The following is a 22100-nucleotide window of genomic DNA, read 5'->3' as shown; positions in this document are numbered from 1 at the left end:
GACAAATGTTTAGTCTTTCAACATACATGAAGTGTCTGAAATCAATCATAAAAATAAACATTTGTCTAGTGAAATGTTAGCAATTCCTTAAAATGTTCTGAGCTAATCTGAGGCTTTCTCTCCCTCAGCGCCATGTGTGCCCACTAATGTGATGACGATGACAAACTGTGGCAAGAGTGATGTGCAAGTGACTTGGAGTGCAAGCCGTGGCGCCCTACGCTACAAAGCAGTTGCAATGGATGAAGACGGAAAACGCTTAATGTGCTCCTCCAATGAGACATCATGCATGTTGGAGGGCCTCATGTGCAGCCGGGTTTACAGTGTTGGGGTGACTGCCATGGACGACAACTGCACCAGCAACGAGAGCTCCGTGGAGACACTACGGACAGGTAAGGACGAGCAGGAATCAAGCTCTGAAATGTGGATATCCTTCTCACAGTCCAACTCATGCCATCCATATGCTCCTCTGCAGAGCCCTGCCCTCCTTCTGGGTTCACCGCCTGGGTGATCTGCGCCAATAACTCTGCCATGTTAACCTGGCTCAACAGCCCCAACGCAGTGTCCTACACTGGCAAGGCAGTGGGCGCAGACGGACAACCTGTGACATGTGACGCAGGGATGAACCTTGGTTGCCAATTGGATGGTCTGAGCTGTGGCGAGGAGTACACCTTCACTGTGTCAGCCTCAGATGGCGACTGTCAAAGTCCTGACAGCATGGCGGTCATCCGTATGACTGGTGAGTCGCGACACAATTTTCCTCCCCTACCTCCTCCTTTCTACAAAACCCCCAAATCCCAAAAATAAGTCGTTTCAACAAAAGATCTATTTAGCAGCTGTTCTGGAGCTCCATGACTGTTTGCTGAAGAATACAAATGAGGATACAACTAAAAGCTCCAGCACAGCTCCTAAATGGGCTTTGTTGTGATATTGTTTTGCCAACTACTCTTTTAAAGGTCAAATATATATTTTCTATTTGAACCAAAAAACACTGTTTATCCACTATGTTTCCTGTGCTGTTGGAAAACTGAAAGAGACCACAACCAGTTTTAATTAATTCAGCAACTACTACAATTAATTTCTTACATTTGTAATCAAACTCCCACTGAGCCTCACTCTTTGTCTCCTGTTAGCCCCGTGTGCTGTGGAGAGTGTGATCAACACCCTGAACTGTGACACCAACACACTGACCATCGACTGGGCGCCTGGATCCATGGCGTTAAACTACAGCGCCGTCGCCTTGGCTGGAGACGGCACTGCACTTCGCTGCTTAACAGAGGATTCAAGTTGTATGATGACTGATTTGCCGTGTGGACAGCAGTACAATGTAACGGTCAAAGCCATCAGCAGCACATGTGAAGGACACAGCAGTGTCCCGGAAATAGTTAACTCTGGTAAGTTTGTACTTTGAACCAACAGAGCACAGTATGTGGATACAGAAAATGCAGCAAACTAAAGGACATGATCCCTTGATTGTAAAGTGGTTCTCTCTTTCCTCCCCATGTGCCTCTTTACAAACCAACATCATTCCTCTCTCAGTTCCTTGTGTTCCTGTGAACCTCAGAGGCGTCGTGGAGTGCGCCACTAATACGTTGCAGGTGTCCTGGGATGCAGCTGCTGGCGCAGAGTCCTACATCTCCACGTTGAACGGAGACGGAGGTTTCTCTTCTTCTTGCTCCACATCTGACCAGAGTTGCTCCTTCCCTCATCTGCAGTGCGCTCAGACATACATGTTCAGCGTGGTGGCGGTGAACGACAGGTGTAACAGCTCTGAGAGTGCCGTGATGTCAGCCAGAACTGGTAAATGCATATTTTTAGTTACAAAGAGCCTTTTATTTTGGGCCAACCACATGAAAGCTATTAGTTTATGACTTTCTTCTTCTTTCTTTCTTGGACTTCCTGTTGAGGATGTTTGAGTGTCTGGAGGCATTTAGAGCAAAACATTTGATGTACTTGCTAGAACTGTCAAAATATACTAACAGTTGAATTCCATAAGTTAAGTAAAATAATTCTATCAAGTCATAATATAAATGCAGTCATAATGCTCATCTCACTCCTCCAGCACCCTGTGACCCTACAAATGTGACCGCTGTCCTTGACTGCCTCTCTGGTGTGGCGACGGTGACTTGGTGGGCCAGTGCTGGAGCAAATCATTACACAGTCCTTGCTGAGGCCGACGGACAGTCCGACTCCTGTAAATCCACCGGCACTTCCTGTGAGCTGACCGGGCTGCAGTGTGGGGAGAACTACAATGTGACTGTACTGGCAGGGGACGGGAAGTGCAACAGCTCCATGCTCGCTAAAACCAGCGTAACAACAGGTAAAGAAATGCATAGAAGGAGAGAGGCTTCAATTTACGTGGAATGCATTGTTGCTGATTCTTTTGAATATATTGAGTAGCCAGTTTTGAGATTGCTATCATAAGTTACGTTTTTTTCATTCAGCTTTGAAATCACAGATTGCATTCTCAGTACAATCATTGATTTCACTGTGACAGCTATCAGTGAATTCAGCTGTATGTGAAGGACCGTAGCCAGGATATTAGAAACACTGATGTCCCCAAATGCACTCTCAGAAACCGGAAAACTTCCTCTTGAATGCTTCCCCTTTTTAATTCTGAAGCCCCTTCAAAGTAAACATTTGATTTAAAATGGAGAGAAAAAGGGAAATGACTGAGATATTTGAACGGTGAACACTTTGGTGAAAGAAGATTGCTAAGATAAAAGTTGGAAAACAAACAATGAACAACCTGTAACTCCCAGAGATCTCCTGCAATTTAGAACGTTCTGAAGAATGCACCTGTATGTAAGGAGAAGAGGTTTTGTACACTGTATCTCACTCAAAAGATTCCTCTAAAGAGATACATTTATAATGTGTGACAATCCCTTGCCCAGCCCCCTGCGCTCCAGTGATCCAGGACTACTCCCTGGACTGTGTTTCCAACGACGCTGTGGTCACCTGGGTTGAGGACGAGGATGCCATGAGCGTCTCGGTCAACGCAACCTCCAACCAGGGACACCGGACGTCCTGCAGCTCCTCCACCAACAACAGCTGCGTCCTGGATGAGCTGCGGTGCGGAAACACCTACACTGTCCACGCCGTTGCACGAGGAGTCCAATGTTTGAGCAAACCCAGCGCTTCTTTTCAGATTGTCACAGGTAAGTTAGAATTTAGACTTTCTTTGTGTTAAGGCTGATGTTGGCGGGGTCGTATGAAGTATTCAGGAGGTATTAAAGTATGTGGTGTATAAGAACTGACTGTATAATCCTCCCTCACCCAGCGCCATGTGACCCTGCAAATGTGGAGTACACATACTCCTGTGAGACTGGCATCGCCTTCCTAACCTGGGACGAGACTTTGGGAAGAAAGCATTTCTACGTCGCCGTCTATGCTGACGACCACATGGCCTCCTGCAACACCACCGAGACCTTCTGCTCCCTGCCCTCGCTGCTCTGTGGTCACAAGTACGACGTGAAGGTGATAGCTGTGGCTGACCACTGCAACAGCAGCGCGCCAGGTGTAATAAAATTACAGACAGGTAAGAGAGCGAGGATTGGGTGATGGGGCAGGGTGTGTGTATTCATTGAATTAGGCAATCTAGGAATAAAAACATTCTCCCTTAGAACACTGCAGAGCGACGGTCAATACTCTATATCATAACATATAGGTCACAGAGGGCAAAACCAGCAATGACTATTCTACACCTGTGGGAGGCAGCTGGAAAGAAGAAGTCCAGAGAGAGGCTGTCATATATTCTCTTGGTCCAGGGCCTTCACAATAATAACAAAATCTATTAAACAGTTCATACTTTTCATTGTTTACAGGGTAAGAAAACACAGATATCATAGGCACTGTGACACAACCTTGTTTTAGCTAATAGCTAAAGATGCAATGTGGTCATCATCAGGTAATGTGTGTGCAACTTATGTCTACTTTAACAACAAAATGATAGAACTGACACTATATGTGATTAATACTTTACAGACACAGTGTATGATTCAAGCCAGCAATGATAGGTGGGTAGGTAGCATTGAAGCTAATGCTCTCAGCAGCTGGCTGAGACTGGATTTTGGTATATATCCATCAGTAAGACTCTTAAGGGAACAGTCATAGTAGACTGAGTCTGAGTCTCTGAGACTCTCCCAGTCTACAAAAAATGCAGTCGGCAAAGTTTTCCTAAAAATGCATTAAAGGGACTATTTGTAACTTTCGGAAATGCTTGTTAACAGCGACACCTGTGGCCGTTAATTCAACGAAAGTCAGCGTCGGGCTCGCGCTTGCTCGCTCTAAATAGACATGAACGAGCATCGCTCAAAACAGTGAGGTGACACACTTCAGCTAAAACCACAATATCACTCTATATTTCACCTGCTTGGCAGTAATGTTAGCTGACCAGACGAAGGTCTCTCCATATGATGCTGATCATAGTGTTCTGGAGGAGCTGCAGCATTTATTTCTGCACAAACGTCCACTGTATATTCACTAGATATTCTCAGAGCTAAACTAACTCTTCTGCAGTGTGGAGTGAGCGCGCGTTCACGTCTAGAGGTGGAGCGAGAACGCGAGAACGCGCGTGTTGTGTTAGTGAAGGCAGACAGGAAGCGGAGCAGTGACTCCGGCAACACGCGAGCGCGCATGGGATCCCGACCCGGTACATTTATACGCTTAAAAAGTTACAAACAGTCCCTTTAAGTGATCATTAAGACTCAATGGTGTTTCCCCTTTTGTTTTCCCATCAGCCCCCTGTGCTCCCTTGAATGTCAATGCCTCCCTGGTGTGTGACAACAACACGGCGATGGTGAGCTGGCAACACAGCCCCGGTGCAGTGTCCTACAACGTGAAGGCGTACGGCCGAGACGGTGATGCCAAACAATGCACCACAAACACCACAATGTGTCTCCTACCCAACATGAACTGCGCCGTGACCTACATTATCAGCGTCATCCCCTCCTCTCTTCGCTGCGAGGGCTTCGAAAGCATCGCATACAATTTCATTGCAGGTGAGGTGGAAAAAAGCACTTTGACACACTTTGATGTGATATGAACATTGAGTTTGTCCTCAGTAAAACACCCAATATTATATATATATATGTTTTAATACTTTCATTTTATTACAGTAAAATAGAAAAACAACTTGTGCTCCACTGTTTTTGATAGGTTGATCATAAATACTGAACATTGATGCAGTTCATCTAGATGCCACCAGATGTCAGTGGTGGAAAGTAACTAAGTACATTTACTCAAGAACTGTACCTAAGTGCAATTTAGAGGTAGCCTACTTGTACTTTACTTGGATATTTCCATTTTATGCTACTTTATTCTTCTAATTAACTATATTTAAAAGTAAATATTGTACTTTTTACTATACTACATTAATGTATTGTTTTTAGTTACTTTTCAAATACAGATTAATACTACAAAATATGATAAATAAATTATGAGGAATTATTATCGGTGAAAATAAGATTTTAATGACCCACTAGGGGAATTCACAAGCTACTCAGAAGTAGTACAAGTATAAAGTGATTAAAATAAGCTCCACCTTTATCAGCTGCAACATTAAAGTGATGAACATATTAATGCATCAATCATTGTAATCCAATAATATAATATAAATGATTCTGAAATGGGCCATTCTGCATAATGAGTACACTTACTTTTGGTATATGGATGCAAATAATTTTGTACTTTTACTTAAATACATTTTTAAATGCAGGACTTTTACTTGTAACAGAGTATTTTTACACTGTGGTATTACTAATTTTACTTGTAAAAGATCTGAGTACTTCTTCCACCACTGACGGATGCCGGCTCCAAGAAAACTCTTGACTACTCACTGACTAATTTCACTTTTCACTGACAATCATTATATTACATATTGGGCGACTAGTTATTTTATTCATAATAATAACATATATAATAAAATATTTAGTATGTTTGCTGCAGCCCACAGTTATAATAGTTCTTATATTAAATTAAATATTAATTGTGTTTTTGCCACATGTTCACTCCACTTCAATTTAACTCTCCCCTTCTTCTTTTTCTTTCAGGCCCCTGCCCTCCCACCAATGTGGATGTGTCCCTGCAGTGTGTCGGTAACGTGGGCCATGTGACCTGGACCCCCGCCCTATACGCAGATCTCTATGTGGCCACAGTGGAAGGCCACGAGTACACCTGCACCTCCAACGGAACGAGCTGCTCCCTCACAGACCTCCACTGTGGCCAGACGGCCGCTGTCACGGTGGTCACCATGGAGAGGGGCTGCACGAGCGAGCCCAGCCTGCCTTTTACTTTCCAGTCAGGTCAGAGAATGAATATTTAGATATTAACAGAATAATTAGTCATCTTTGTCAAACTTTTTTTTGCCTTCTTGCTGAGAGTTATAGGAGAACATTGACACCACTCTCGTGTCAACGTTGGAAAAGAAAAATGTCAATCTTTTCCTTTAAGTCTTGTAATTTGTTATAAGTGTTGTATATAATATTTTTCAAAGCAGTATAGAAAAAACATAATAATTCTCCTTTTAGGCTTTACATATAATTTGCTATTTGTTGTGATCTTGATTGTCAATAAAAACCTAATTGTTAACGAAGGTAATAGAAAAAAAAATTTAATTTCATAAATTCTAATACAACATAGACTTTAATCTAATTCATCAGTGATCAATGTTTCTTATCCTAGATATTTATTTAACTAGTATAATTCTTATATTTGTATTTATCTTATCATATGAACCATTATGTTATTGGTTTTGATTTGCAAAAAACGATATTTGAATCAGTTCATTTATAAGATTTTCTCTCTCTCTTGTTCTCAGTCATCTGCCCACTGACCGGAGTGACCGGAGTGACAACTTGTAGCAACAATGACATCACAGTAAGCTGGGACCCGAGTCCAGAAAGTGGCGTTGACTACTTCGTCCACTCTCAAGAAGATGGCGGGGCCAGTGCCAACTTCTCCACAACCCAGTGGTCCCATGTGCTCACCGGGCTGCAGTGTGGCGAGTTGTACATGCTGAAGGTCGCTGCCAGGGACAACGAGTGCACCAGCGTCTTCAGCGATTCTATACAAACTGAAACAGGTTAATATCTGGGTAACTTGGTTGCTCACTTACAATAATGCAGAGCTGTTTCAGTGAGGTAGTAATTCTCAAAATACCAGCAATTAGAAATCCATTTCTCCAAACTAAAGAAAATGTTCTGTATTATTTTCACTCCCAGCTTGGTCTGTGAATGCAATTATTTTGGCGTATTTCTCTGAGGAACACAGAATGATTTGTTCCTAAATCTCTTTCCCGCCAGCTCCGTGTCCTCCAACCGGCCTGACTGCCAGAGCCGACTGTGGCACCAACTTGGGAACGTTGACCTGGGCGCCGAGTGTCCACGCCATCTCCTACACAGCTACAATGACTGGTACCCATGGCCATGTAGTTTCCTGTTCATCCAACACAACAACAACCTGCTCGGTGAAGCTGGATTGTGGACGCCAGTACTCAGCAGTTGTGGTTGCTTCCAGTGCGACGTGCAGCAGCAGCATGGGAGCACCCTTAGTTTTTGACTCAGGTAAGTAACACCTGCAGATGTCTGGGTTTAAATGTTTTGAAACTCAAACAATGAATGAATGATTTAAATCGATCATCTTCCCCTCTTACCCCTTCCCACAGCTCCCTGTCTGCCTGACAGGGTGGTAGCAGACCTGGACTGCGATGCCAACTCCTTTGCGGTGCAGTGGAGGGCGAGCGCCGGCGACATCTCTTACACTGCGATTGCCATCGGCAGTGACGGCTCCCGTGCAACCTGCGACTCCGCGAGCACAAACTGCAACATCCTGAACCTAAAATGCGGCGTCGCCTACGGCATTGTCGTCACCACATCATCAATTGACTGTGGCACCATCGAGGGCTCCGACTACATGATCCAGTCAGGTAGCAAAAGATCAAGACTCTTCATCTACGTAAATCTCACATCTCCTCTTCCTTTATTCTTACATCCTACCTCTCTTATTCACCCACCTCTTCACCCTCAGCCCCATGTAAACCAGAAGAGGTGTTGGTGGATCTGCAGTGCAGCACTAACATGGCGTCGGTGACCTGGGGAAACTCGGGGCCAGACCAGACCCAGGTGGTGTCGGCGATGGACAGCAGAGGAATGATCACCACCTGCAACTCCAGCAGCTCCAACTGCACCTTCAACCAGCTGACCTGCGGGGAGAGCTACGCCATCAGTGTGGTCGGCCACACAAACATGTGCAGCAGTGAACCAGCTGTTGCAGACACACTCAACACAGGTACTAATAATTTAGCAAATAATAATGCACACGAGCTATCAGCATTACATGGTCTACACTAAGGCAGGACTGTAACCAGAGGAACATAAACATGTAATCACAAGCAGAGACAATTAAAATTACTTTTAGAAGCATGCTTAGCATGCTAAGATGTAAATGATGCAAGATTCTGCTGTGAATAATGCATTTTGAGTGCACAACGGAGGTGGATAATGTTCATCTATCTACATGCGTTTTATGTGAAGAGCCATGACCTACAACATTTTTTTTTCAAAGTTTCCGCACTACATTTTTAGTAGTATTTCAACATTTCCAAAGTTTTGTACTCACAGCCACTAAATATATTTTTCTAAGCTTGGTTGAGGTTCTGCAAATTACTGTGATTATAAAGCTCTTGTTCACTTTCCTGTCAAAACTAAGAACTCAACAGTGGTTGAAAAATTATTCAAAATCTTTACTTAGGTAAAAGTAGCAATAATATAAAGTAAAAATAAAAAGGTAAAACCATGCATTTAAAGTTTTGCCTAAGTTGAAGTACAGAAGTATAATGAAGATTAATATTAACAGAATTATTGAAATAATATTACTGATACATTTATGTTTGTGCAGCATTTCCATGTTGTAGGTGATGGAGGTGTAGCAACTTGTGTAATTTAACCCATTTGTGCCCAAAGACTGTATTTAGTATGATAAGGAAAAATGCCACAACATTTGATCTGATTGGTCAAAAGTCTTGAAATTTGGGACGGACATACTTTGGGCAAATATCTAAGAGAAACAACACTTTTATCAATAGTGATTTTTTTCCTAAAATATAATGGAGTCTATTGCAAAAAAGGCCCAAAGACTAGATATAGTATGATAAGAAAAACTCCCTTTTCAGCCAAACGGTTTGACCGATTTTGAAAATGTCTCCACAATTGAGCTTAGGCAAGTCCAGAGAACACTTCCACAAAAGGAAATTGAAAATTTTAGTTGAAGGCACAATTGGATTTATCTATAACAGAACTTGATATTAACTTCTTATTCGATAAGATAATCGTACTATACATTGCAAAGGTAAATGTAGGGATGTAAAAAAAAAAATACAATAGATTGCCTCAAAATGTAGTGAAAGTATTAAGTAGTATAAAATGTAATATTCAAATAAAGCACAAGTGCCTCAAAATATATAATAATAATATTTACAGAAGACATTTTGACTGATCACAATTCGAAAACCAAAGGTGTAAATAATAAAATATGATGGCTGAATTCTATTTAGCTGCGTCTGGTTCAGGTCCTGTTATTGTGCATGCTGACTCACTGTCACACTGTCAGGACTTTCAGGGGCACATATTTACCTCTCTCTCTCTCTCCACCAGCTCCGTGTGTTCCCACCCACCTCACAGCACAAGTGGACTGCATGTCTGGTATCACCCAGGTTACATGGGACCCAGCACGTGGTGCCACATCTTACACCGTCTACGCTCGGGGCAATCTCGGCCACAGCGAAGAATGTGAAAGCACTGACACCAACTGTGTTTTCAGTAACCTGGCGTGCGGGCAGGACTACAACATCACAGTGATGGCGCACCACGACTCCTGCGACAGTTTGGTCAGCGAGACCATCAGCGCCAGCACAGGTAATGAAACAAAGGCAAATCAGTGACAGAGATGCTGCTTTGTGTCTCGGCAATGTGACAAAAGCAGCCACACAGTATGTTCTGATACAAAATTGAAGGGCTTAAAGGTGCAGTCAGTAATATTTGACTGGCTCTTTGAACAACATAACCAGAATGTATGAGATGAGGTCACCGCTTTGCCATCCCAGTACACTCTCAAGCTTTATGAAAAGGCAGATTCCCAGCCACCCTGAACTACTCATCGTAAGCTACCGAATGCACTTGAGTCTCTAAAAAAACTGAACTTTGTAGCAGTGTGGAAGGAACTTCAGACTTTGAAAAAACCTGATGCAGAGTTGGCTTTACATTTCTTTGACAGTGAATCAGTCTATGATCCACTATAGCTAAGATCAATATGCTCTATGTGATGCATTGATGGCCATTTGTCAGGAATAAAATACACTAATGACAGTCTAAGAATGTATTCCTGTAACTGTATGAGCGGTGTGACGCCACTTTACCCATAGATATAAAACAGTAGAGGTGACACGTTGTTATGACTTGCAATTCAAGGATGGAACCATGTGGCGGTCATCTTACCTGGGTACTTGGGTACAGATTTAAACTTGCTGTAATTGGAACCTATGGTGAAAGAGGCTTATGTTGTCTTTATAATCCTTGTATTTTTCTAGCAATACACCAATACTGTTTTTATTCAAAGTAATGAGCGGAAGATTTTGGTAGAATTTTGATTATTATATGCTCCAAGAGAACAAAACATGCTTTCAATAATGTAGATAATCTCCTAATTGTGCATTTATATTGCAGACAATGATTTTATTTTTTTCAATTTTGAACTTAATATGTAATAAGTAATGTGTTTTCTATCTATGACTTTACCTGACAATTTGTACTTGGTGCATGCACTTGCCAACAATAGGTAAATTTGCAGCCTGATTTATTTTATTCTTGTTTTATTGTTTTGTTATCCGTTACCTATGATAAACTACAGCAACTTTAAAAAAAGTCGATGGTTGTATGTTGTTGTTGTTTCTTATTGTTGCCACTAGTTGCTACTAAAGAGACATATTTGATGGGGAGCTTTTTTTAAGCGTCAGGGGCATAAAGAGTTCCCATAACGCATTTTATTCCAGCTACAAATCAACTGAAGCTGCTGCACTTGACAGAAAGGGTTTTCAATTATATTTTTTATTTTACACATCACATTTTTACTTTACACCATGCATACTCACATGACCCTCTGTCTTTGTATTTACTTTCCCCTCTCTGTCCAGGTCCTTGTCCCCACAGCGGTCTGCAGACCAACCTGGACTGTGACACCAACACGGCCGTGGTGTCTTGGACGCCAGGCAGCGGCATCCTCTACTACAACGCCACGGCTGACGCCTTTAACATCGCACACCAGCAGACCTGCTCCACCAGCGGCTCCTCCTGCAACATCAGCTCTCTGCGCTGTGGGGAGAGCTACAGGGTGAGCGTCAGTGGACAGGGACAGAACTGCCCCAGTCCCGCCATGGACTGGTTCCGCATCAACACTGGTAACTCTTTATACTTTATAGAGTTTGGCTGCCAGATACTTTCAGCTTCTCAACAGTTTATCCATTGCTTTTATCTAGATAATTATTTCAACTGTATATCAACTACTTTTATCTAATTATACTATTATTTTTTCTATAACTTTTAGCCTACTTTTCCCAATGTAAAGCCATCATTTTTTTTTTTATCAGAAATTACTTTCAGCTAATTATTTCAACTGTTTTTCAATGACTTTAGCTAATTATTTCAACTGATCATCCATTATTTTTTTTTACCAAAATGTTTCAGCTTTTTAAAATCACTTCTAGCTAATTATTTCAACTGTTTATAAATTGCTTTCAGCTAACTATTTCAACCATTTAGCCATTACATTTGACCTACTATTCCAACTGTTTATCCATCATTTTAACCTTAATTGTTAGCTGTTTATAAATTATTTTTATCTAACAATTTTAACAGTTTTCTATTAATTTTGTCTATTAATTCTATGTAATTATTACATATGTTTATCCGTTCTTTAACCTAACTATTTCAACTGTTTACAAATTACTTTTATCCTCCTACCCAACTATTTAGACCATTTATCCCTTTATCCTTCTGCTTGCATGTTACTAGGGCTGCAATTAACTTAATTATTTTCATTGTGGATTAATCTGTTGATTATTTTCTTGATTAATCTATTAGTTATTTGGTCTATAAAATGTCAGAAAATGGTGAAAAATGTCGATCAGTGTTTCCCAAAGCCAAAGATGACGTTTTGTCCACAACTCAAAGATATTCAGTTTACTGTCACAGAGGAGTAAAGAAACCAGAAAATAATCACATTTAAGAAGCTGGAATCAGAGAATTTAGACTTTTTTTTCTTAAAATAGTTGGCAATTAATCAATTAATTGATTAATCATTTAATTGATTAATTGTTGCAGCTCTATTGCTAACTAATTTACAAATTAAGTATATCAGGTAAAACAACTTTTAATTGTACAGCATGCAAGCTGAATAAATTGACAGCAGGAAAAATCCAAATACCAATAGGATAATGTAAAAAACATAATTTCAGTTCATTACTGAACTAAAGTATTTGGCCGCAATCATTCTGCCATTTTCTGAAGTCAGTGTCTGTCTCTTAAAAAGAAATATAAATGATCTTTCACTCCTCCAGCTCCCTGCCCTCCAACCCAGCTGAGGATCAACTCTTCCTGTGAATCAGACAACATCTCGGTGTGGTGGCAGGCCTCGCAGGGCTCCGTCTCCTACATGGCCGTGGCTGAGGATGCACAAGGCCGCCGGTGGTCCTGTGACACCAGCAGCACCCACTGCCAGATATCTGGTCTGCTCTGTGGACAAAAGTACTACGTCTACGTCGCAGGTGTTGATGATAAGTGCACTGGAGCCAAGAGTGACGTTGAAATGATTCGTACAGGTATGTATTTAAACCCAAGTCATATTTGGTTATGTTATATCTATGGTCACTTGAAAATGCATATTAATTGTGTGAATTGTGATTAGCTTATCTTCTTGACATGTCTTCTTCAGGTTTCACATACCTCCATCCCTCATTAAAGCCACTACATTTGAAGATGTCCTTCTTTGGCGTCCCCTAGTCCTGTCAAATACCCTAGTGGTGGTTTCAAAAAATAAACTGTGCTGCTACACACTTTGGCTTATTCTGTTTATGACATCTGAATAATTTGAAAGATGCTGTAACCAATAAAGCTTCAACTATGTTCATCCAAGCAGCTCACAACAAGTGAGAGACTAGCAGTTCATTATCTCCCTCAAGGATTCAAATGGATCAAACCTGTGACCACACAGTGACAGGATGTTTTCTCTAACCACTCCCTTTGCTCTCTCTGTTCAGCTCCGTGTGTCCCACAGAACGTACAGACCGACCTTGACTGTCTGTCCGCTGTCCTCAACGTTACCTGGCAGTCGACGGGTGACGTTTCTCAGTTCCGCACCTCCGTGGTGAGCAGCAAAGGTCACGTCAGCATCTGCCAGACGACTAAGCATCACTGTGTGGTACGCAACATGCAGTGTGGTCTGACCTACAACGTTACAGTGGTGGCCCAGGACGAGGCCTGCAACAGCTCCCACAGCCCCACAGAGCAGGTCCTTACAGGTGGGTAAAGCTCCAGGTGACTTTTTCTCTGTGCTATCTGAATGTTGCTGCTGTGTGAAAATCTTCTCATCATTTTAAGTACAAAAGAACTGTATTTGTTTCTTGAACACCGTTCATTTTTGAGTTTATCCAATCATATCTAAAAGTGATTTAAAAGACAAAAGAACAAAGAGTTTGTCTCAACCTTAAGAAAACCAGCAAAACATGCAAAGTTGAGTCATGATGCTTTCAAGTGACAGCAGGCAGACATTCATATTTACATTTTTTTTAACTTCTATGATCTGTTTTCCTATTTCCTTTCAAGAAAATATTCAGTCCATTTCTTATATGAGCTTAGTTTTACTGTCTTCTTTTATCCTCAACTCCTCTACTCCTCTTCTTCCTCTCAGCTCCCTGTCCTCTCCCGACCTTCCTCCCGGTTGTCAACTGTTCCACCGGCATTGTGTCTATAACCTGGAACAACACCATGGCGGGAGTCGTGCACACGGTGTCGGCGGTTGACGCCACAGGTCGCCAACACAACTGCAGCGGCACAAACAGTGGCTGTGATCTTACCATGCTGGGGTGCGGGATGGAGTACAACGTCACCATCACACCGTCCCGAGACGGATGTGTGGGCAGAGACAGCTCCACACAAATGATCAAGACAGGCAAGGATCAATAATAATTTAGTTTTACTTGAACAGATGTACACTTCTTTATGCAAATATTGTCTTCTATTTATGTGTCTTTATTCCGCTTTGTGTTTCTTTTAGTGCTTATTTATTTATGTTGTATGTACAGTACTGTGAATTACCTTGTTGAAAGGTGCTTGTCTTGCATTACAAAAAGGAAGACTTTACATTTCTGTGTACAGGAAGGGTGTGCTTTCACCTCCTGATTATTTGAGGATATTTGTCATACTTAAAAGATTATTTATTTTAGGATAAGATTAAAACTTTACATGATTTTAGTTCATGACAAAGTGAAAACAGTCAAGAGGGATAAACTTCGCTGACAGGGTTTAAAGCACACTATGTGTAATAAAAATGACTGATTCTCTGACCTGTTCCTGTTTACTTCCAGTTCCCTGCGTGCCTCGCCTGTCTGACGTGGAGATCGACTGTCTCACAAACTCAGCCTGGGTGATGTACAATGAGTCTGCTGGGGCTGAGAAGTACGTCGTCATGGTGATGGACAGCCAGGGTGATGTCCAGATGTTTGAGTGTAACTCCACGTCAGATGGGACGTGCGCTCTGCCGCCGCTGATGTGCAGCCAAAACCTCACCTTCACAATCAAGGCCTGCGACCAGCAGTGTTCCAGTGCACCCAGCAATGCTATCACAACTGAGACTGGTAAATGAAGATTTCAACTATAAACATCAATAAATATTAAAAACAGAAAGTCACTTTTATAACACAGACGTATTGAGCTGTAACTGTTGATTTTGTCAACGTGCAACTTCATTGTTGGTGTAGATTGGCTTGAATTTATATTTTCAGTTTCCTCAAAATATTATGAATGGCTTTTGCTTTGTTAAAATTATTTCAATAAAAGGTCTGCGCTCAAATAGAGACGACAGCAAGGAAAAGAAGAGATGCAGAACCTGCTTTGTATAAAAGTATAGCTCTATTTACTATACTCTATTTGCTTTATTTATTCATTTAAACATGATGTTTCAGATTTGCCATATTTTATTCAATCTGAAATGTCATGTTTTGATGAATAAATAGAGGAATATTTTTCTCCAGACCAACTTTTCCCTCCTTTTTTACCTCCTGAAATGATTACATCAATGATACATTGAAATTAGTTTTTGTATAAACATTATAATTATAATTATAAATCATGGCATCATGTGCATCCACATACAGAGGAGTCTAAAAAAAATATAATAATAATAATAATAATAACAATAATAATAATAATAACAATAATAATAATAATAATAATAATAATAATAATAATAAAAAGGAAAGAAAAGGGAAGAAAAAAGGAGAATAAATAATATAAATAAACAAAAATACCTTAAAAGAAACAGATGCTAGCCAAATTCATAATGAAATCAGTTCAACATGCACCAATTTTGATCTGCATTGTCTAATTTTTCCCCAAAGTAAAACTAATGCCATTATAATCATTTGAAAGATGCTACATTCAAATAATAATCTAATCTATAATCTATACATAGTAGTAGAAATGAAGAACATATTAGCTACTGTTGAGGGGCAATGGCTGGTCTGGAAAAATCACTAAAGTTAGACATTTTCAGTCAGTAAAGGCAAAATCTATTCTCTCAATCTAATGTTGCTCTCATGAGGGTTTTCAAGTGAAATGTAATTTTTGACACAGTAGTTAACACTTTTTAGAACATCCAGCCTCTAATTGCTGCTCCATGTTGCCTTTGTACCTCTTTCTAATCCATGTACCTTGGCTGTAAGTTGATGCACTCACAACTGTTTTTGTATTATAAGTATGGATCCGAGGTTTATGCCGTACTAGGGTGATAGTCAGGAAATTGATTTTAAATTGAACCTCACGGCGCTCCTCCTTCCCCAGCTCCCTGTCCTCCTGAGAACATAGATCAGTCAGTGGGCTGCGACAATCACACGGTCAGCATCGCCTGGTCGTCCGTTCCTGGTGCGGTAACGTACACGGCCACGCTGGAGCAGATAAACGGAGGGACCTACTGCTGCTACACGACGGACACCGGCTGTGACATCGGCGATCTGCCGTGTGGAGAAATGTACATTCTGTTCGTCATGGCCGAGGGACGAACATGCAACAGCTCCCAGAGCGAAGGGGTCATCCTCAAGACAGGTGGGATATATACTCTACAAATCACACACATGCACACTCACTACTTTTTTAGAAATCGTGGAAAGAATTGGGATCAGAGAGTAAAATAGTTACAGCTGCAGAGTTCAGGATTTGTTGAATTAGAATGAACAAATGCATTTCAATCAGGAGAGACTCGTATGAATTGAATGGTGATTTATTACAAAGTGCACAAATTTATGAATAGTAACAGTCTTTGGCGATTTAGACCCAATGTGACATAGTAAGGGGGAAGTGATGCCGTAGTTGGATTTAGGATTATTCCCCCCTGGGTCTAGACACTGGTGATGGTGGTAGTGAAGATTGATGCAGATCCGATGAATGAAGTGGAGCAGGATTGCTCTGATGTGATGAATCTGGAGGTGATGGGGCGGTGGAGGGTCGCATCAGTTTGTGCTGATACTGACACTGAAAACAGCATAGAGGAGAACGGTTTTTAAACTTTTGACAGCAACGATGTGATTGGTTTAGGGAGATATGGCAAGATCTGATTGGTCACTGAAAAGAGAGACGCTCATAATCAGCTGACATATTAATAGCCCATGAGAGAGAGACTCAGAATGAATGAGAATGAATGAGATTGCACCCCTAGTCTTCCTGACTGAATTTACGCATAAGCTTCATAAAAACATGTCTATATCGACCTCTCCCCCTTAGCACCATGCGATCCTCAGAACCTAGAAGCCAGTCTGAGCTGCAGCGACAACGTGGCCTCCATGTCGTGGGAACACAGCAGGGGAGGACAGCTTTACCGAGTGTGGGCTGCGGGTACCGACGGTGCCGTGGACGAGTGCAGCTCCTACGAGAACCATTGTTATCTGACAGGTCTGCACTGTGGACAGTATTACACAGCTACTGTGATGGCAGAGGACCGGGACTGCAAGAGCAATCGGAGCAACAGTGTGACATTCAAGACAGGTATGTAACGACTTTCACCGCTGAGTTCTGAAATACTATTACTTAAACGTTTTTACAAAGAAGTCTCCCAGAGCTACATACATTTATGCTTTTAATTTCTACTCTTTTGTTCATGAAGTTTCTGCAGGTAGTGCTCATATTTGTTTATTTTCATCTGGAGTAAGCTCATGCTATATTTTTTTTCCCCCAGTTGAAAACAGCAGATATACAGTAAAAGTTTTCCCAAATTTTGTGATATCAAATGATTTTTGCTTTAAAAGAATAGTTTGACATTTTGGGAAATAAGCTTTTTGCTTTCTTGCTGGAGAGTTAGATGAGAAGATTGATACCACTTTCATGTCTTTAGGTGGTATCGATCTTCTCATCTAACTCTGGGCAGAAAAACCAATAAGTGTATATATGATGTAAAATAATTTCTATTACTCTATTTGTGACAAAAGAGGACTTAAAGCCCTACACCACATCTTCTTTATCTCTTCTCACTAGTGCCGTGCACCCCTGCAAACGTCTCCTCTGTGGTGGACTGTGAGGACAGTACTCTGATCGTATCCTGGTCTGAGAGCTCAGGAGCCGACTCCTACATCGCCACAGTGAAGGACGGTTACGGTCAGACCACAACCTGCCTGGGCACAACCGAGGACTCCTGCAATGTGACAGGAGTCGGCTGCGGTCAGATCTACCACGTCTCTGTGGTCTCCTCTGATGGATACTGCGACAGCCCGCCCTCTCCTGAGGTTGAGACACCTTCAGGTACAGAGAGTCAAATGACAGACGTGTATCTATTTTAAGGTCGGGGGCTAGAATCAGACTATAAACAGATTTTAAGGCTTGAAGAGGAAATGGTTTATACTTGAAAATTATATTTCTAAATACCAATTTCCTCAGTAAACTAAATATTTTCACATTTGTTAATTATGAAACATTGATAATGCTGTTAGAATTAAAGGTTTAGACAATGTATTGTCAACATAAACTACACTTGCTGTATATTCATCATCATTAACAAGCTTGTCTTTCTTTTCTAGTTCTATTAATGTAGTAATATAGTTAAAGCAAACTAAAATCGTAACTGTCTTATCTGTCCTATCAGTTCCCTGTGAGCCGAGACATATCGAGGCAGTGATGGACTGCTACTTGCAGACGGCCGCAGTGTCGTGGTACCCAAGTGAAGGAGCTTTGTCATACATGGTCATGGCCACCACGGAGTCGGGCCACAACGCCACCTGTGAGACCAACAACACCAACTGTGATCTGGAAGGGCTGCTTTGTGGCCAGAGCTACTCTGTCTCTGTGAAAGCTGTGGGATGGACCTGCTGCAGCTACGCTAACATGACAGGATGGCTGGTCACTGGTGAGCGACGGCACACAAGCTGTCTTTTAATTATTGTCACTTCACTCTGCAGAACGATGAGTCGTATTTACTCATCAGCGAATTCCTCTCTTCCAGAGCCGTGCATCCCGGATCACGTCGTCATCCAGTACAGCATAACGATCGGCCAGGTGCTGTGGGACATGACTGCCGGTGCTGAGTACTACAAAGTTGAAGGTGTAACAGATCAGGGCCTGATGGTCTCCTGCGTCACCAACGACACCTACTGTCCCATTTACGACATGGTTTGCGGCCAGATGTACAACATCAGCGTCACAGCAGACAATCACGTGTGTAAAGGCGTGTCCACCTCGACAGAATCAGTTATGATTACGACAGGTGAGAAAACGTGTTGATAGAACCTGATAAAAGATGCAGCAGTGTGATAATGTCACTGTTGAGGAGATGTCAGATTGTGAGGTTGAGAACTTTAAAATTATTAATTAATTGATTAGTTTTTAAATAATCTGCAACTATTTTGCAATTTGTTTAAGTTAATTATCAACCAAAAATACCAAACTTTCCGTTATTCCAACTTCTCAATTGTGAGGATTTTCTGCTTTTCTTGTCCTCTATGAGAGTAAACTAAATATCCATGGGTTTTGGAGTGTTGTTCGGACAAAACAAGTAATTGAGAAGATAGTCAGCAGATGAATCGATAAGGAAAATAACAGTTAGTTGAAGCCGTAGGACAAAATAAATAAGGGATAATGTACAGCGAGCCAGTCATTGTTATGAAATAAACCCTGACAGGGCGATGCCGCATTGAAAGGGTTTATTTCACAAAAATCACCCGCTAGCTGTACATTATCCCGCTTATTACACAGCTACTTACTTACGAAATCAATAATTTGACACAAAAACCAGAGTCCAGAGTCCAACATAAGAACTGTGCCCATAGCAACGGTCTGTTATACATAGCAACGGTCTGCTATAAAGAAATAACAGACCGTAGAACGCCAACATTGACCAATCAGAATCGAGTATTCAACAAAGCTAGGCCCAATGTGTCACTTTTGGCATGTTTTTAGTGCTGTTGATGTAAATTTTACATTTCAGATTATTTAAAATATGAAGATTCATAGATAATGTAGCGTATTTGTTTTTTTTTTATTATGCAGTATAGGTGACCAATAATATCGCCATCCTTAAACCTGCCTCTTCCTCTGCCTTCAGAGCCTTGCCCACCCAACAACGTGCAGACCAACGTGCAGTGTAACAACGACATGGGAACGGTGTCGTGGGAGACCAGTTATGGTGCGGTGGGCTACGAGGCCAGTCTCGACGGACGCAACGGCCACTCTCTGTCCTGCTACACTGCCGACACGTTCTGTTACGTAGAAGGCCTCCACTGTGGAATCATCTACTACACCAACGTCATCGCCGTCGGAGAGATGCTCAACAGCAGCAGCTCCACTACTGTCCTGCTGGCCTCAGGTATGGTGTACTCACACACTGGCTTAATTTTATTAAAATATTACACTGAATACTCTTTGCCACACCTTAATACCTGCACTATGATACTACAGTGAATCTGTTTGATACAGTAGGTATTCCATGTGAAAATATTAGATGATATGAAAATATATCTAGGTTAAAAAATGTCAACCCGTCTCTTGCATTTCTCCTGCGTAGAAAACTTGTAACTTTGGTTTAGAAACACTAACAAAGATGTTCACGTTTTAAAAAAACAACAACACTCTAGTTAGTTAATTACCAAGAGAGCCCCATCCACAGCAACTGAGCACTGTTTGTCTATATTAAAGGTACTCTTGGAGTTTTCTTAAAATGCATTTTTATTGATTGTCAATAATTAATAAAACAGTAACTATACAGTGAAAGGATTTTATTTTTTCTCAAAAACACTCCTGAATCGCAACCACAGCTGACCACAGGAGATATATTCTAAATTATGGATAAATAAAGTTAAGATTATATACAACAATACAGAGAAAATATCTATAATATACCTCAATAGTAACAGAAAAAGAGAAAAGAAATAAAGGAAAATTAATAAATAGGATAGGAAAGGAAAAAATGCATAAATGAAAAGCGCTATGGAGCAATGTTTTGAATAGTTTTGTGATATTCAGCTGGTGAACAGATGGCCGAAATGCTCCAAGAAATGTAGCATTATGCTTGCAAAATGCAGGGCAGACAAAGATTGCAAGCTAACAAACAAAAATATAAACAATGCCGGTTTCAAATACTAAAAATTAGCTTTTCAAATGTTTTGAGGAAGGAAATGCATTCAAAACGGTGTCGTCATGGATACACACGACGCTTTTTGATGAGAAACAGTGTAAACATAACTTTATTTGCCTAAATTCTGATATTGGATATGGATATGTCTACACCCCTCAAGAATTCAGGAAATAACCCTTAAGAGCACAACACAATCTTTTAAACAGCAGTTAGCATGCTCCATCCAAAGAAAGCTGAAGCCAGAAAACTTGTCTTTAACCTTGCATTTATTATTAAGCAATGGGCTGGTGTTAATATGCGCGCATTATTTTTCAACTTTGAAGACCTCGATTTTGGGACTTTTTTTCCAAAATAAGAGCCTATCTTTATGTTTGAAGATCATTGCAGCTTTAAAGTGTGATGAATAAAATTGCATCCATGTCCTGTATGTCTTTCTGTCCCTTCTGTCTCCAGCTCCCTGTGCAGCTGAAAACGTGGCAGCTTATTTCGATTGCTACAACGACACAGCCGAAGTCTCCTGGAGCTCGGCTGATGGAGGAAACTCCTACATGGTGACTGCCGTAGGAGAGTATGGCCACATGGCTTCGTGTGAGACCGATGAGCAGCAGTGTGACTTGACTGAGCTGGAGTGTGGTCAGATGTACAACGTCAGCCTCACGACCATCAGCGACCACTGCCACACTGAGACGCCCACTAACGTCACCTTCAGCACACGTGAGTTGAGCAACATGTCATCCCAGAGTAGTTGGGAGTCGAGTGAGTGGGATCGCTGATGCTTAACTGAACATGTTGTCCAGGGCCCTGTAAACCTATGCGTGTTGGAGTGGACCTGCAGTGTGGGACGAGAACGGCCAACATGTACTGGGAGGAAAGAGAGGGAGTGGAGCTCTACATGGCTACCGCCACCTGCAGCATGGGGATGATTCTGCAGTGCAACTCCACCAACTCCACCTGCCAGTTCTCCAACTTGTACTGCGGGGAAACCTACCAATTCTCTGTAACTGCATACAGTTACATGTGCTACAGTGAAATCAGCAGCACTGTGGAGATTCAGACAGGTAGAGCTCATTATCATCAACTAATTCTGTAGTTAGGTAAAAGAGATTGGATTTTTAATTGCATAAAGATGGAGATAGAATTATCCTTTTGATCGTTCAGTTTAACAAAATATGGTCAATGCTAGAGTCTACAATTTGCTTTTATTACTTTTAAATTTTATTGATGTA

General features: G+C 41.4%; 1 protein-coding gene across 1 annotated transcript in view; it reads left to right on the top strand.

Annotated features, from left to right (window-relative positions):
• Nucleotides 1-22100, top strand: part of fndc7b (fibronectin type III domain containing 7b) — a 54698-nt gene that overhangs the window by 12910 nt on the left and 19688 nt on the right. Inside the window, exons 13-39 of the mRNA XM_074635057.1 lie at nt 129-389; nt 473-736; nt 1131-1391; nt 1537-1797; nt 2060-2317; nt 2892-3155; nt 3278-3535; nt 4737-4997; nt 6048-6299; nt 6815-7078; nt 7299-7559; nt 7661-7921; nt 8023-8283; nt 9648-9908; nt 11183-11446; nt 12605-12865; nt 13304-13564; nt 13954-14214; nt 14630-14899; nt 16104-16364; nt 17040-17300; nt 17787-18050; nt 18391-18651; nt 18748-19008; nt 19846-20106; nt 21328-21588; nt 21672-21932. Of these exons, the coding sequence (XP_074491158.1) occupies nt 129-389; nt 473-736; nt 1131-1391; nt 1537-1797; nt 2060-2317; nt 2892-3155; nt 3278-3535; nt 4737-4997; nt 6048-6299; nt 6815-7078; nt 7299-7559; nt 7661-7921; nt 8023-8283; nt 9648-9908; nt 11183-11446; nt 12605-12865; nt 13304-13564; nt 13954-14214; nt 14630-14899; nt 16104-16364; nt 17040-17300; nt 17787-18050; nt 18391-18651; nt 18748-19008; nt 19846-20106; nt 21328-21588; nt 21672-21932 (7056 nt within the window). The remainder of the gene's footprint in view (nt 1-128; nt 390-472; nt 737-1130; nt 1392-1536; nt 1798-2059; nt 2318-2891; nt 3156-3277; nt 3536-4736; nt 4998-6047; nt 6300-6814; nt 7079-7298; nt 7560-7660; nt 7922-8022; nt 8284-9647; nt 9909-11182; nt 11447-12604; nt 12866-13303; nt 13565-13953; nt 14215-14629; nt 14900-16103; nt 16365-17039; nt 17301-17786; nt 18051-18390; nt 18652-18747; nt 19009-19845; nt 20107-21327; nt 21589-21671; nt 21933-22100) is intronic.

The sequence above is a fragment of the Sebastes fasciatus genome, chromosome 5, assembly GCF_043250625.1.
Source record: "Sebastes fasciatus isolate fSebFas1 chromosome 5, fSebFas1.pri, whole genome shotgun sequence".
Lineage (NCBI taxonomy): Eukaryota > Metazoa > Chordata > Actinopteri > Perciformes > Sebastidae > Sebastes > Sebastes fasciatus.
The sequence above is the reverse complement of the archived record's forward strand: the minus strand, read 5'-3'. Positions and strand labels throughout refer to the sequence as shown.